This window comes from Rhinolophus sinicus, linkage group LG03 (assembly GCF_036562045.2).
Source record: "Rhinolophus sinicus isolate RSC01 linkage group LG03, ASM3656204v1, whole genome shotgun sequence".
In the NCBI taxonomy this organism is placed as follows: domain Eukaryota; kingdom Metazoa; phylum Chordata; class Mammalia; order Chiroptera; family Rhinolophidae; genus Rhinolophus; species Rhinolophus sinicus.
Genome location: NC_133753.1, coordinates 176,322,174 through 176,338,809, shown reverse-complemented (window position 1 = coordinate 176,338,809; position 16,636 = coordinate 176,322,174). Strand labels below are relative to the sequence as shown.

Here is a 16,636-nt window from a genome sequence, read left to right as displayed (position 1 = left end):
CTTCAAAACTGTTTAACGATAGAAAAAGCTTTGGAAGGCTATATACCAAACTGTAACCATGACGACTGCAGGGGAGGGGATGGGCTTAGAGAAAGTGCTGAAGGGGGCCTTCCTTACAAGTTTTACTCTGTGTATTTGGAATTTAAATTAGCAAGAAAGCTAAGTGTATTTTTTTATGTTTACATTTATTGAGTTTCAAATTTCCCAAATTCCGTATTCAGTTCAATTCAAAGGGCATACTTTGTTCTGTTCACTGTTGGAAGGATTTGAGATATATCACTGAACAAAAAAGAGCATTCCAGGACCTAATAGAGGTTGAATAGAGGAAGACAGATAATAAACTAAAAACACATACGTAAATGAACTATATGATCTGTTAAAGGGTGATGATGCCAGCAGAGAAGAAAAAGTGGAGTAGACAGAGGAAGGGGATCACAGTCACAGGCCCTATGAGAGAGGGGAGGTCGCTGTCTTACACGGGATAAGCCTCCTTGAGAAAGTGAGATTTAAGAAGATTGAGAGAGTCAGCCAGCTGGAACCCGGGAAGCATGGCAGGCAGCGAGAACAGCTGGACAACAGACATGAAGCAGAAAGGGGCTTGGCAGCAGGGTGGGAGAGAAGCGTAAGACACGAGGTTAGAGAGATGCACAGGAAGGGAAAAAGAGTCAGGTCAGCCAGGGCCTTCTAGGCAATGATTAGGACGTTTGGAGTAAGAGGGGGAGTCTTTGCAGGGTTTTTAGTAGAGATGTAACTTATTCTCACTCCGGTGGCTGAGTTAAGAATACTTGTAGACACTAAGGAAGTTCCTGTTGGTATAGGGTAGCTTTGTTGGACTAGCCCTTCTACAGTTAACATTCTAATGCTGAACACAATAGAAAAGCTTATTATTGAGGGCCAAACGCAGCTGGTAAAAAGCAAAGCAGCCAACAAGCAAGCAGCAGAAACCAGGCAGAAACTATATGGAATATGACCGTTGAACAAAGAAAATTTCACCGGGCAAGAGCCAAGCTTCTACAGGTTATCCCAGGAGCACGCCCCATCTGCATGGCATGAGTTGCTAGGACTCAGGCAGAAAGCCTCCATCTTTTTTATTTAGGGTATTAAAGGATGAAGTTTGGGATGCCAGAAAAGCTGAAAATTAATGAGGAAGATCTTGGAAGGGAAGGAGCCGCAGAGGAGGAACCTCAAAATCTGCATACACATTTTCCTTCAATGCTTGGCTGACTCCAGAATTGTGACAAACGATCAGTGTCTTCACTAGAGAGGATGGCCATTTAATGTTTTTCTTCCCTGCAAATAGTTAGAAACTGACTTTTAATTAGTTATACTCTGCTATTCCTTGTTTGTTTTCACAGCTCACTGTGCGTGCTCAGCTTGGTGCAAAATCAGAAAAGTTGCTGAAGAAAGGAAAGAGCATTTCCGATGTGTTGCTCGTCGACATCCTGGTGAATGCTATTAAGTATGTATTACTTTTCGTATCTCTTTAATACATTCTGTATCAGATAGAGGTATATAAAGAATAATAGAGAAATATTTTATTTTTAATGTCTGATGAATACTACTTATCTACCTAAGAAAGCATACAGCAAGGTCAAGATATATTTTATGATTTACATGCCTATATTTTACTTCCCCCTTTACCATCCATGACTTCATTCACCCAATGGGAATTCAGGTCAGTTTCTATTCCATGGGGGGAATTCAAGGAAATATCGGATACTATTTGGAAAGGCCAAGGGACAGATTATGGAGGGCAGAGATCCTAACTGTGTGCTCACAGGCCAATGGGCTTCCTCGTTTTGTGTTTCAGGAGGAGGGAGGGAACCCAGGGATCCAAAGGTTGGACAGTGACGGGTAAGCAGGCACTGAGAAAGTAGATTTGCACAGGCAAGCATAGCACACAGGTGATATGTGATAGAGTATAAAGAAAAAGTCAAAATAGGCCACAATTCTGTAATCTCTCTCTTCCTCCTTTCTAAGAGCAAAGGCTTCTCCTCAGCCCTCCTTTGTAATACAGAAAAAAGAGAAATTAAAAGAAGCCATAGAGGCTCCACTGATCCATATAATAAAGAGATGAGGCTTAGCAGAATGGGAAAAAGAATCAAAAAGTCCACTGTGAAAGAGTTTGGAGACCTTGCAGTAGGTGAGGAAATGGCATTAGGGTAGCTGTGCTGTGTGGGAAACGGGAAGACTGAGAGAGGTAAGGAAAAGTTTTAGGGAAATTTCACTATGCATCGGGAATGGACTGCCCTTTAGTGTTTCCTGAGACTCTATCAATAATTTAAGTTGCCTCGTAGTTGTGATGGATCTTGAAACGATGGCTCCTTGAATACAATGGGGTTTTATGAAACAAACAGGGGTGTGGTCCATCAGGGCTGAAAGGAATCATATTCTACTAGTTGTAACATTTCTCAGAACCGGCACAAAATATGTTTTACCCCTGGGACTCCTGGTTCAAAAACAAACAAACAAAACTGTATATGAAAAAAATCGGCTATAAAGCAGATCTTAGCCCTGGTATCAGTGGAACTGGAGTGTCTACACACCACCCTGAGAACTTTGCTACCCAGCTACCGCCATCCCCGTTGCCCCTGAGGCACCTTCACAGCACTGTCAGCAGTTTGAAATCCTTTCATCTGGTGCAAATCCATCTTTTTTTGATGAAGAAACAAAGGCATATGGCAGCTCAGTAAGACAATCCAGTCTTATACGTATAGTAGCTCTTCAGGCTGTGGGTGGGGGAAGAGGTCGCCCAGACCTGGGGAGGTACTCAAGAAACTTCTCCACCTTAAGCCAATGAATCAACAAACCTGTTCTATGCAGAGTGCTTTACCAAGCACCAGACAAGTTATAAAAGCCAAAATGCACCTTTTTCTGCTCTTTATAGACTTATGGGGGAAGTAGAGGCAGTGGCATGAAGGCAGCTTGATACTGTGGAAGGATCACTGGAGTTGAGGTCATTTGCAGTTTTGCGATTTTGAGCAAGAAATGGAACCTCTGAACTTCAGTTTTCCCCCTCCTTCCTTGCCACGCTGTCAGGAGCATCACATGTGGGCACCAAAGAAGACTTACAACCCTTTAGAAAGGGGGTTCTAGTGTTTGAAAACTATGAGTTCTAACAGGGAGACAAAATCTCAACTTTTGATCCAAACACCAAAATCTCAATTTTGCATCATTTAAGGACTTAGAAGAGCAAAGCTGAAGTTTATGCCCTTTTCACATTGTTTTCCAACTTAAAGAACTACAATAATAATTCTTAGAGGACCCATTCTCAGTAGAGGATGTGGCGCTGAGGGCAAAATTCCCAAAAAATGGTCCTAACCCTACAGCAACTTTGAATTTACTTGAGATAAATAAGACTCACTTGAATTTTTCTAAGTCAATAAATATAATCATTACCAGTTGTGTAGTGAAGAGAATGAGAGCCAGAGGAGCTCCAGTCAGGTGGCTATGACTCTAGGCTGCATTGGGCGGGGTAGGAAGCACTCTCCAGGTTGGCCATGAATATCCATGTGCTAAACTCTCAAAATGCATCATTTCCGCATCCTCACAACCACCCTGTGAGGTCTGTTATCCCACTATGTACAGATGAGGAATCAGGTTCAAAGGAGGAACTGCCTATGAACGCAAGCTAGAAAATCCAATTCATACTCACATAACAATGAGGAGGTCTGTTTGTTTGAAGTAAATGGTTCAAAGGTGTGAGAGAGAAGACGCAATAGCTAAGTAAGTTGTGTCCAGTTGGTTTTAAATACCATGCTATGGCCTTCAGAATAGATTTGGAGGGCAGCAGGCACCCACCCACAGAAGGACTATGAGCAAGGGAATGATTGTGATGCATTAGTCAACTAATTAATGTTAGCTATAAAGTAATAAGATTCATGCAGAAAGAGATTCTTGTGGAACTGAAAGAATTGTATTATTTCCAAAGTACTTTTCTTTATCAAAATGTTCATGGTGTGTCCATTTTCAATTTAGTGAGATACCTGTAGATCAAAGCTGGGTCCTCGATGGTTTTCCAATGACATTAAACCAAGCAAAGCTGCTGGAGGAAGCTCTCACAGGCTATGACAGAAGCCTCATAGAACTGGAGAGAAAAAAAGAGCAAATATCCACATTGGCTGTTGATCCTACAGCTGCCAAAGAAGTGCCTCTTCCTCCTGCTGCATTTGACTTTGTCATGTTATTAGATATTTCAGATAATTCCTTACTGAATCGCATGCATGACACCATGGGTAAGCTGGACACCTCTTTATTCTTTTTCTTTTTGATATTCTTGTCTACAGGTCAAAGCCCTTTGTCTGTTTGTTCTTTGACTGAATCTGTGACTATTCCCATGTGCAATTGTAAGTGTATAACGAAGACTTTGTTTCAGCCTTCCAAAGAGTTACCTAGCAGAGCACAGGTGCCTCCTGCTTTGACTGTCAGCATTCAGCACTGCAGGCCAAGCCTGGACCTAGCAGAAAATTCCATGCCAACTGCAAACATCTCACTAAACCTTTCCATCACTTGGCAGCTGCCCTGGCACAGAGGTGCCATTTATGAGACTGGCATGCGTGGAGGAGCTTCTTGTAGCTATCCAGTACATCTAGGTGGGTCGCCCTCATGAAGGTCAAAACCCACATCTGTGCTGCAAACAGGGATCTGATAACATCCTTCCCTTGGATTGTTTGTCAGCTCTGAGAAGCAGGTATCAGTTGGCTGACATCCTCACATGGTGGAGTTGAATAGTCTTGCCAAAATTTTGTGGTTTATTTAACTGCTTTTCATTGTTGAAATGAAAAAAAAAAATTACTTTATTCCATAAGTTAAACACTTACGGATAAAAGCATATATTCTTGAACCCTGACTTTCCAACGTAGGAGGTATTTAACCTTGGGAGAGTACTTCATTGTTCTAAACCTCAGTTTCACAACCTATGCGATAGAATGCCTCATTGTACTGTTATGGATAGGAAAGAAAAACTGTTTCTTTACTCGCAACACTTTTGACACCAAATGTATGAGTTTTCCACAGCATCCAATTCTCTGAAGACACCACATGGGCATCCTAAAATTTAATTCATTTCTGGCACTACTTACCCAAAGTTAGTGCAGACTCCACAGGTTAAGGGCTCAGTCCCACAAAACTGCCCCCAACTTCAGATGCCAATTTCAAGCATGGATCCCTCAGTTACCAACATGTCTGTTCGACTTGACTACTACAAATTCGAGGGTTTCCATGACCTGTCACCAGGTTCGATAATTTGCTATGTCTCACAGAAATCAGGGAAACACTTTACTTACTATTACTGGTTTATTATAATGGATATTATAAAGATGCAAATGCACAGCCAGATGAAGAGGTACATAGGGCATGGTCTGGAAGGGTCCCAAGCTCAGGATCTTCTGCTCCTGTGGAGTCCAGAGTGCACTACTCTCCCAGCACGTGAATGCATTCGCCAATCCAGAAGCTCATCAAGCTTCTTCAGAGTTTGTATGGAGGTTCCATTATATAGGCATGATTGATTAATCATTGGGCATGCTGTGATTAGCTCAGTCCCCAACCCCTGTTCCCCAGGGGGTAGGCTGAAAGTTCTAGCCTTCTAATCACCTGGTTGCTTCCTCTGGCAACCAGACCCCAATCTCTAAGAGTCACCTCATTGACATACACTCAGAAAAGGTTGAAAGGGGCTTATTATGAATAACAAAAGATGCTCCTCTCACCCTATCACCCAGGATATTACAAGGGTTTTCAGAACTGTGTGTCAGAAGCCAGAGACAAAGACCACCTATGAGAATATATTTATTATATCACAATATCACAGGTATTAAATGAAGTAAATGTTAGACACATAGGGTGGAATCTGCCACATGATAATAAGCATATAGCAAATTCATCAGGAACAGTTGTGGAAGACTTTGAAATGAATAAAAGATTATTGGGCATCCTTTCAATAGAAGGCTGAGTATTGTCTATTGGACCCTTTTGGAGTAGCTGATTCCATAGGGGTCTGTGTCTTTCATTGGCCTCGACTTAGCTCTTCTATAACTAGAAATTATTGGAAACTGATAGCAACTCAAATGAGTGTTGTTCATAGACATGCAAATGAATTTTTCAATCAACATGCAATTAATTTCTACACCTTTGAAAAGATGATTCCAAATACTGCATTGCTCTCCACACAGTGACCAGTTTTTCACCTATTAACGTCTATTTCAGCACTTGTGATCGCCTGTAAATGTGTCTGTTATTAAGATTCTCATTTAAACTGGTTGCAACATCTTACTGGTGCTCTCATTAATTGGAGTTAAATTATGTCCTTTTACATTTGTTTGAGAGTCTTGATTTTTACCTTTTTTTCCTAAAAAAAAAACACAAAAAACTTTTTAACAAATGGTAACATTTAACATTTAAAAAAAATTATTGCTGTTACTAATGCAATGGCATTTACTAATATAATGACAATAGATGTGGGATCATCTGTTTCAGTGCTTTTGTTTATAGATGGGAAGTTAAAGCATGAGCCCTTGACTTGTCCAAGGTTATATTCATCCTTATTTTGAGCTTGTGTAATTTTGAGATCTTTCTTTCATTGTTTACTTAAATGACAGAACCATTCAATATTACTTCAGCTATTGAGCCCCGTAGTTAAAACTGGATGCTGTCCATCAAATCTCAAAAGAGAATTTTACTTCTCTTTACACAAGGGGACAGGAGCCGGGCTGACAGTTGTGACGGTTCTGCTTGTTCAACCAGCTTCCCATTCATGTTCAGGGAACTGTGAGGACTGACTGGGAACGCTGCCAGTCCATCTGGTGGCAGAAGCGGGCGCTGAACTCAAGATAAATCTGACTTGAAAATAGGTTATAAAGTGCACGCATACACACACCTGTGGATAAGAGGGCCCGTGAAAGCTGACTGTAAGGGCCTCAGCGGTTTGCCTACCCTCTTGGGACTCCATGGGAAGCATATGGTTGTGTGTTTCAAAATAGAGGGAAATCAACTGGCAAGAATTTTTCAAGAAATCATACTCAATCTACTTGGAGTTCTTTCAATTTCTTAATGAAATGATATAACAAATTATTCTGTCAAATTGATTGCAGCTGATGTTAGCATCGAAATAGTTTAATTTCCTAATTCTAGACCCTTGACTTATAACGAGGCTTCAAAATGCCCTTTCTTCACTACTCCAGGGAAAGTTTCTCCTTTGCCAAATTTTATACTTACATGCACACAAATAATCTTATTTTTCTACTATCAGAAATTGGTATTAACACACGATATGATCTATTTCTTTTTTATTGTATATTTCTAGTATTGAATATTTCTAGGTCTGAAGGGAACTGAGCCAGTCCCTCAATTCAGGCCATCTAAGCCATGAAAACTAGTGTGAAATCATTGAGCTTATAGTTCTTGTTTTGGTCAGAAATGAGTATGCTAAATACTTGTCTGCAACTTTGAAAGTCAATCTTCAGCTTTCATATTCAGGTATTTTCAGAAAAAGTGTTATTCTTTCGTATCTTAAGATTTTTCTTTCTTAGACTGTAAGATCTGAATGGGCTTTGAAAGATCATTTTGCCAATTTACTCTCCTCATCTTAGGCAAGACCCCACCCAAACTATTTTAGACAGATAAAACTCTGTCTTTCTAAAATATCTTGTTCACTCACATATTCATTTATTATTTATTGCATGTTCACTAAGCACCAGACACTATGCAAGGGCACTGGTGATAAACTAATAAAGAAGAAATGGAGTTTATGGAAAATTCTAGATAAGGAACCAAGGGATTACAGTATAGAGTTGTGTGTTCCACATGGCAGCCACTAGCCACATATAGCTATTTAAATTCCTTAAAATTAATAAAAATTCAGTTTCTCCATCACACTGGCCACATTTCATGTACATATGTGGTCAGTGGCTACCATATCAGACAGCATGACGTACAACGTTTCCCTCATCTCAGAAAGTTCTGTTGGATGTCACTGGTATAGAGTGATGGGAGCTGAAATGGTGCCACCAGCAAATATTTATCTAACATTGATAACATGTCAGGAATTGATAATACAGAAATGAAGGTCAAGTCCCTGTCCTCAGTAGTTCATAGCGTAGTGTAAGAAGAAACAAAAGTAAGCTGCGTATTATAATATGTAGTCAATTATGTGCTACAATAGGTGTCCCCAGCATGGAGAGGTAAGCCAAGGGAGAGGAGGAAAATTGAGAGAAATGCATTTGCAAACCTTGGTAGGTGAGCGTGGTCCATCTAGAGAACAGCAAGTCCCTCAGTAGGGCTGAGAGGCGGCAAGCTATGGGGGACACAGCAGAAATGAGCCTGGAGAGTTAGACAGGGGCCAGATGAAGTGTTTTACCCCAAGCTAAGTGGTTTGCACTTTATCTTGAAACCACGTGAAGTCAATGAAATATACTAAAACGTAGATTTAATGAAATTAGATATGCTTTACATAATGGTCATTCTGGCTTCAGTGTGGAGGATGCATTGGAAGGGGAGTGAGACTGGAAGCAGTGAAATGACTTAGAAAACTATTACTGTCTGAAAAACAACAGAAGCATTAAGACAGCTGTAAGAAGCAAGGTCGGAAGAGTCAGCGTCAAGCAGTATTTTAGGGGTAAACTACAGAACTTAGTGATCGGTTGGGTTGGGGGATGCAGCACAGGGAGAGCAGGATGACTTCAGGTTTATGATTTGCACAGTTTTTTGAATGATGGTACCATTCGCTCAGAGAATATGGAAAGAAACACACAGCATCTCTTAGGGACATGTAGAGCTCCAAGTGCCCGTGAGACTTCTAAGATTAGAAGTTAGAGAACAGTTCTATAAATGGGTCTAGATGTCAGGAAGAAAGCATGCACTGAAGTTAAGGATTTAAAGGTAGGAGAAATCTTCTAGAAAGAAAAATATGTTTTATAAAAGGTCCAGAATGACACCCAAGAAAACAAGAATTTAATAGGGAGAGCCAAGGAAAAAGTATTTAGAAGCAGCAGCTAGAGAGAGGCAGAAAGCCAGGGAGAGTAACAACTTATAAGCAATGGGAGGACAGATTTTCAAAATAAGGGTGTTGTACTATCCCTGTCCCAGACTGGTGGGGGCCGGGAGGTCCTGAGGCCAGGGCTGGGGTGTGGGAGCCCAGTCACTAGGGTGGGGGGCAGCACGCTGTCCTGCAATGCCTGGGGTCCATGGAGAAGTCTGAAGGACAGCATCGTAGGGAAGCAGCCTGCAGCCAAAGCCAGGTGGGCTCACAGGCCAAACATCAGTCCAGCCAGGGCTGGGCAGAGAGGAATGGGCCAGACTCAAAGCCAACAGGCAGGAGGCCAGGAAGGGCTAAGGAGAGGGAACAGCCAATGTGGAAGTAAGACTGTGTCAGAATGAAGAATAGGTGGCTTCCTGGGTTCTTAGCCCGCGCCTCAGGCCATTGGTCAGTGTGAGAGGGAGCAGCAGGATTCCTAATATGGCGAGAGGCACAGGCAGATTTTGTGTGCAAGCCCCGGATGCTTGCTTAACCTGTGACTAACAGTGACTGAAAAGAAACATGAGGGGGCTTCCAGGACTGATAATACTTGTTTCTTGATCTGGGTGCTAACTGTTTTTCATTTATGAGATCACTGGACTGTCTAGTCATGTATGCATTATTTTGGGCAGCTATAATTCAATAAATACCTTAAAACTTAAAAAGAATTTTGGAGCCTAGAGTCAAATTGGCTGGAATAAAATCTCTTCTCTGCCATTTATGAACTATGCAATTTGGGCCAATTATAGAATTGCAATCTTACCTCACAGGGTTTTATGAATATAAAATAATATTACATGTGTAAAAGTATTTAAGAATTATGTGCTAAATTTTACCTATAAATGTGACAGAGAAATAGAATAAGATAAGGACTGAAACATATCCATTGGCCTTGACGTTTTTGATGACTGTAATGAGAGCTGTTTCAAAGGGGAGGAGGAAGGATGGATTGCCTTGGGTTGAGGCATGAATGGGAGGCAAAGAGGTGGAGATTAGGAGTGGAAATAACTCTCAAGAAGTTTGTCTCTGCAACAAAGAGCCATAGCAACTGTGTATTTACTGTTATTTCTTTACTATTCTCTCTCTCTCTCTCTCTGTCTCTCTCTCTCTCTCTCTCTCTCTCTCTCTCTCTCTCTCTCTCTCTCTCTCTGTCTCTCTCTCTCTTTGAGAAAAGAGTGCATGTATATGAAAGAGCTCAGCTGAATTTTAAGCCAGGGAATTAGTGAGGTTACAAGTCACAGGGTTGTGTGTTTTTCTTGAAAAATATCTACCAGTTTAAGTCTTGGAAAGAGAGATGAATATCGTCTGAGGCTGGTATAGCAGAAAGACACAGAAATTGAAGTTATTAAATGAGAAAGAGAAGCTGAAGTGTTCAACCATGTAACTCAGGTTTGCTATAAAATAAAGTGAAGTCAGGATAATGCTGGTATCTTAGGGGGAAAGGATGTCTAGGGACTGAATGATAGAATCATTGGCTCTACAGAAGTGCTGGACCGACAAATAATAGGAGTAGAAGTCATTAAGACTGCAGAGATGGAGCCATTCAAGGTGGCCACAAAATCCAGATTGTGACCATGGTAGTAAGTTCAAGAACTGGAGAGAAGGGGAAGGGGCTGATGCCTGGGTGGGTTTGGGGACAGAGGAATGCTGACTCATGTGCTGAAGTCCTTGACAAATATGAGAAAGTGATCAGGAGATGGTGCATGGCAACATCTCCTGGGAAGAGCTCCCACAATTTCCTTCAATCACCCATCACTGATGTCAGTAATCTCTGAGTTTTATAAATAACCTAAAAGCACGATGCTGTATGCTAAATCCATTTCCTCTTTTTCTGTCATGACTGTAGATGGAGAACAATTGACCGCTGTGAGGGTCCTTCATTCTCTTGAACACTGTGAATTCACTCTTCAGTGTTCTCTTGCATTGACTGAGTAATTCTAATTTATTTTAATCTAGTCCAAGGCTTTCTTTCCTCTTTATGATTTTCCATTTATTCTAAGTTCATGAGTATTCTGAACTTTGTCCCATTAATCCTGAATAAGACTCAATCAGAGATGTTGAGATTGTTTTTGTTCTCTTGTCGTCTATCCCTTTTTATTTGTTTTACAGGGAAAGATCATAAAGTCTAGAAAAAAAGACAAATTACTTTATTATATTGTAATCAAATATTGACAAATAATTTTATGCATATTTGACTTTATGTCCATTTCGTTATTTCATTCTTAATTTTTACATCAGGGTGGTGATTTTCTAATTGTTTACTGATTTGTTATTCATGATGACCCATTATTTTTTATTCTCATCTCTTCATAGTTAATCCCGAGATCCTTTACATTGAGACTACAACTCCTATTTAATGTCGTATTTTACCTCGTTTTTTCCAATTTCCAAGGAAAATTTAAATTCTGATCCCAAAACTACATTCTTTCAACATCTTAATAAACATTTGAATTTGGATGAAAAGTGGGACCCTATCTATTTGACTTTCTTGCATCAGTACATTTTAACAGTATTTCTGCAACTTTGACTGTTTTTGCAAGTTATCTAATTAAGTAATTTTCATGTCATAGCTGAAGCATTTTCAACTGAGATCCGTCATAAAGATATCAATCAACGTGTAGCTGCTAAAAGCCAACATGCGGATGAGGACCAGAATTTAAGAGACCAAATACAGCATAGGTTAGTTTAAAATTCAAAATTTAACGTCCTGCTTCTTGTTTCTTGACCTGTGAACAGACTAACAATTAGTCACCTTGTAATCATGAGATCTAGGAAAGGATATGTTTCCTGCCATTCAGTCTTTTTCAGGTAAAACAAAACTAAGTAGCTTTAATGTTGAGTGAAATATTTATCTACTTGCTTTCTTTCACATTTGGAGCACAAATCATCATAATAGAGGAAGAAAAGAATTAAATCAGGCAACACTTCCCTCTATGGTTACATAAATTTACAAGGTCATAATATGGAATCCTAATTCAGCCCTCATTCAGCAAATGCCAATGAAGATTCTGGACTTGAAGCTTTCAGACAAGATAAAAACCAATCAATATGTTATTTAAGAAACCTCACGTGTTATGTGACAGTCAAACAGCGAGGCATCAGACTACACAGTGTAGTTCTAAAATGACTTCTATTTTGCCAAAATGAAGTTAAGCTTAAAAACAAACAAACAAACAAAAAAAACATTCTTTTGGTTGTGTGCAATTTGCTCATTGGAAAAGAAAATTTAGACAATTTTTGAAACCCTGAGCAGCCTAAATATATGAAATGAGCCAGGGAAGAGTAATTGCAGCTACATTAAGCCAGTTCTTTCTCTGGGAAGACAGGAAAGTTTCAAGTATCGTCTCAAGAATGTAGTTGAGTAAAACCAATAAGTCTGAATCATCTATAATACCGCAAAGATCTCTTCAGTTTCTATCTCTAAGAGAAAACGAGATGACCTAGGTAACTCAGGCTGCAGCTGCCATCAAAATTGTGCTGTTATTTTATTATGAGTGCAGGTGATGTTTCCTTAGATTTCCACTTAGAGAACTGAACCTACACTAAAGGATTCCTGAAATGATACCATTTTCAACTCTTATTTTATTCTTTCATATGTCTCAAAATGTATGGCTTGATGGCATTAAATAATTTCTCTTTCTAAAGTGAACTCTTCCATTACCTATGGACCTCTTAAAGTTGCTCTTTCAGACTTAACTAGATTGGCAGTTTATAGTTTCGTTATGTCAGATAAATCATGCTTAATAATACTCAAATACTTCAATCAGTATGTGATATTCATATAATATTTTGATTTTGTAGACTTACAGGTTTCTTGGACAACTGGCCTTTACTGGAACAATGGTTTACAGAACCAGAAGATATTTTGATAAAAATCAATGCTGAAGTAGATAAAGAGTCTTTATGCCAAAAAGTAAAAGAAATGTTTATGACTGAAATGATAAAAAAAGAGAACAAAGGTAATTATATTTCTTTATAATTTTGTGTTTATGTAACTAAAATGTGTGGTTTTAATGAATTTAGGAGGAAGTGAAAGTGATTGCAAAGTTCTCTCTCTATTTGGATTGTATTATCTACAAGTGTCTTCTACTTTTCACTTTACATTTCTGCAGCAAATGTTTCCAAATAAAAGATTTTTCTCTTTGTTTTAATTTAATTTAATCAAAAGAGGTCATCTAGCTGAAGGCATTGTTTTCATGTAAAAAAAAATTAGCAGAGTTAAAATTAAGGATATTACAGAGAAGGGTAAAGATTTTAATTTATTAATCTCAGCCTTATAAGGAAACAGTGAGTGAATTCTCCTTTTAAGATGGAAACACTAGGCACTTTATTTCCCCCAATCTTCCTGTGTTGGTATGAATTTACTGATTATTAAGTACTTATGTATAAGCCTGTTTCTGAGATACATCTTACTCAAATTAAACCATCCTGACCCCCTTCGTCCGTCAGCTAATCAATAGTAATTACCTAATAACTTTTCGTAGTGTTATTAGAATTTATTATTGAAAGGGATCCGAAGCTCATACACTGCCAATGCCAGACTTCTGTAATTTTGCACTTAAGAAATAAGTCTTTCCCTTGTTCATCAATTGCCCCTAATTATATTGTCAACTGCAGTTTCTTGGTACAGTAAAAAAATGGTCAAAGTTAAGATCACAAGGATTCTAAAATTGCCTTCATAACAAGCTGTCTCCCATCACTAGATTTGTGATCTAACTGCCACAATGTACCAGTGAACAGATACCAAAATAGCTCCTACGCGTAAGCCACAATCACCATGGGGATTCAGAAGCTCACACTTAGAAAGACAAGCTCCTCCATCTACATGTCTACTTTCCAGAAAAGCCCATGTGAAGCTTTCAGACAAAATAAACACCAATCCATACATTATTTAAGTGGCCTACCATGTTATTTGTCAGTCAGAAATTCGGCTGAAAGGAAGAAGGAACCTCCCACAGCAATCCTAGAGTCTTGGCTGAAAAGCAAGACCAAATAGATTCTAAGCTGTAGCTTCAAACATCTACAGGTTAGAATCAATTTGTTCCACCCAGCTATCAGACTCACTTCAGTGTTTTCCTAAAGATTTCATATGCGGATCACTGATGACATTAATAGACTAAATTGCCATTTAGTTAAGATTTACATTCCAATCAGCTAATTACTTCACCAAATATTTTAGCATTGAAACAATAAAAATTTACCCAGCCCAGTACTCTGTATTAAACAGCCTGATTAATTTAAAAAAGAAAAAAGAAAAAGATGTGGTACTTTTACATATATTCTGATGTGAAAAAAAAATGACCACTGTATACTGTTAACTAGGAAAAAGCCGGTTATATATAACATAGTCTTGTTTTTGTTTTTAAAAGTGTGTCTATGTATTAAATATATAAGCACAGAAAAGAGTCTGACAGTATACACAATATTTGATAGTGGGGGAAGGAGAAAGACAAAGAGATTTGACAGACAATTTCCCATTCTACTTATTTGTCTAAATTGTTGGATTTGTTTAAAACAATAATTATATATTACTTTATAATCAGAAAAAAAAAGGTAATTTCCACTTTGAGAAAACATCTAATAGAATGAAGCCTCCTTGATTGCTGAATTGAAAAGAATAATCTAAAAGCAAAAGGAATATGTATAAAAAGAAATAGCCGTTCAAGAGTGTAAGGGTTCATTACCAATGGTTTAGTCAGTCAAGTTGCCGTTTCCAGCATGGGAGGCTGGAAGGGCAGGGAGAGCAGGGACAGTGTGCCAGGAAGGGTGAACTTGAATCACGAAAGGCAAAGGGCCCTAACAAGAACAGGCTCTGGGCTGTCTCCTATGCTTGGAACACTCTTCCATCAGATATCCACAAGGCTCACTCCTGACTCCCTTCAAGCCTTTGCTCAAATAGCACTTTCTCAGTGGGCCTTCCGTGCTCAGCAGTCTATGTAAAACTTAAACAGCCACCCCACAGCACTCCTGATCCCCTGTCCTCTCTTCTATTTATTTTCTCCGTAGCACTTAACGCCTTCAACCTCTCATATAAATTAACTTATTCATCATGTCTATGGTTTGCCTGCTACCACTGGACTGCAAGCTTCACACGGCGGTGATTTTTCTCTTTTGTTGCACTGCTGTATCTCTGGCAACTGGAAGTGTGCCTAGGGTTGTTTGTGGTGGCAGTAGTAGTAGTAGTCGTGGTAGCAGCAGTTTTACCTCATTGTTATGACCCTTCCTTTCTGTCAAGGCACAATTCACATTCAATAAATCGTGTAACATGAATGAATGAATGAATTGCTAAAACGTGATTGAACACTAGGTGCTATTCTAAGGGCTTTCCATGTAATTACTCACGGAAGGGGGTGCTGCACATTTCTTTCCCTTTCCATTTCCACCCCACCCTCACCTCTTCTATCACATTGTTCTTTATCTTCTCTTTACACTTTTTTCATCTTGTTTTTCCATTGGAAATTTTGAAATAATCCTTTATTTTCCTATTCCACTACATTAGCTACTTCTAGATTACTGCATTTGCATTTGGCACCCCTCAACAAGCCTGTCTACCTGCTACACACACACACACACACCATCCCGATCACTACCACCAACACCATCAGAAGCAAGACAACTGGTATTTCTTACCAAGCAGAGAGGCTTAAAATCTTAAGGACTGGATAACTTAAGGGAAAGCCCTAAAACATGAATTTAGTCTTAAATCAGTGAGGGCAATTTATTAGGTTGGTGCAAAAGTAATTGCGGTTTAAAAGGTTAAAAATAATCACAAAAACCGCAATTACTTTTGCACCAATCTAATATATTAATTTAGGTGGTTTATTTTAGTTCAAGTGAAATAGTAGGTGTCTGGAGTCCCTAATAAAAATCCATTCTTATCACCCTTTTAAAGTTAAAAAGAAATTAGAAGAAAGGGAAGCTGAGAAAAAAGAAGAAGTTTCCCCGGCTGAGCCTCTATCGCCCTCACCTCCCCCTCCTCCTCCTGAACCAGAAAAAGAGAAGGAAATCCATCCTCACCGACAGCATTCAAAAACTCCTACTGCAAAAGGAAAACCACCATCAGGTGATTGACAGAGTAATTTATAATCTTGTTTGTCAGTTTCTAATTTTCACTTGGAAAAAATCATTACACATTATAGTAGCAGTCGGTTCATCTAGATTCACACTTTGAGCAATGTCAGTCATATGCAACCAGGCTATATGCTCAGATGGAAGTGAGAAGACGCTTAGTAACTAAGAGCATGGTTGTCACAAAGCTCAGGTACTTCACCGCATAGGGAAGACTGAAGTCCTCACGACCAGTTTTACTGAGTAGAGTAAGAGCACAGATGAGAAGAGAGGAAAGACACAGAGAATAAGCAGAAGAAGCTTAGAGCAGATCGAGAGGACAGACCACTGTTTGCTAAACTGTAGAGTTTTATGTAGAATGAGAGCTTCCTAAGAAAATGAGACTTAGCATGGTCAGTTGTCCACAAGAATAAAGGAACAAATCAACAGCACTTCTTAGAGAGTAGAATTTATATGTAACTTAATCTTCAGTGCTATGTAATTATACAAGGATAGAAACAAGTACCTAACATCTCAGTAAACTTATATATTTATAGTATGTAATATGTATGGATAAAGACC

At 39.2% G+C, this 16,636-nt stretch overlaps 1 protein-coding gene across 1 annotated transcript in view; it reads left to right on the top strand.

Annotated features, from left to right (window-relative positions):
* Window positions 1–16,636, top strand: part of LOC109450219 (sperm flagellar protein 2) — a 159,206-nt gene that overhangs the window by 70,066 nt on the left and 72,504 nt on the right. Inside the window, exons 15-19 of the mRNA XM_074329218.1 lie at window positions 1,356–1,459; window positions 3,979–4,235; window positions 11,578–11,686; window positions 12,809–12,966; window positions 15,900–16,070. Of these exons, the coding sequence (XP_074185319.1) occupies window positions 1,356–1,459; window positions 3,979–4,235; window positions 11,578–11,686; window positions 12,809–12,966; window positions 15,900–16,070 (799 nt within the window). The remainder of the gene's footprint in view (window positions 1–1,355; window positions 1,460–3,978; window positions 4,236–11,577; window positions 11,687–12,808; window positions 12,967–15,899; window positions 16,071–16,636) is intronic.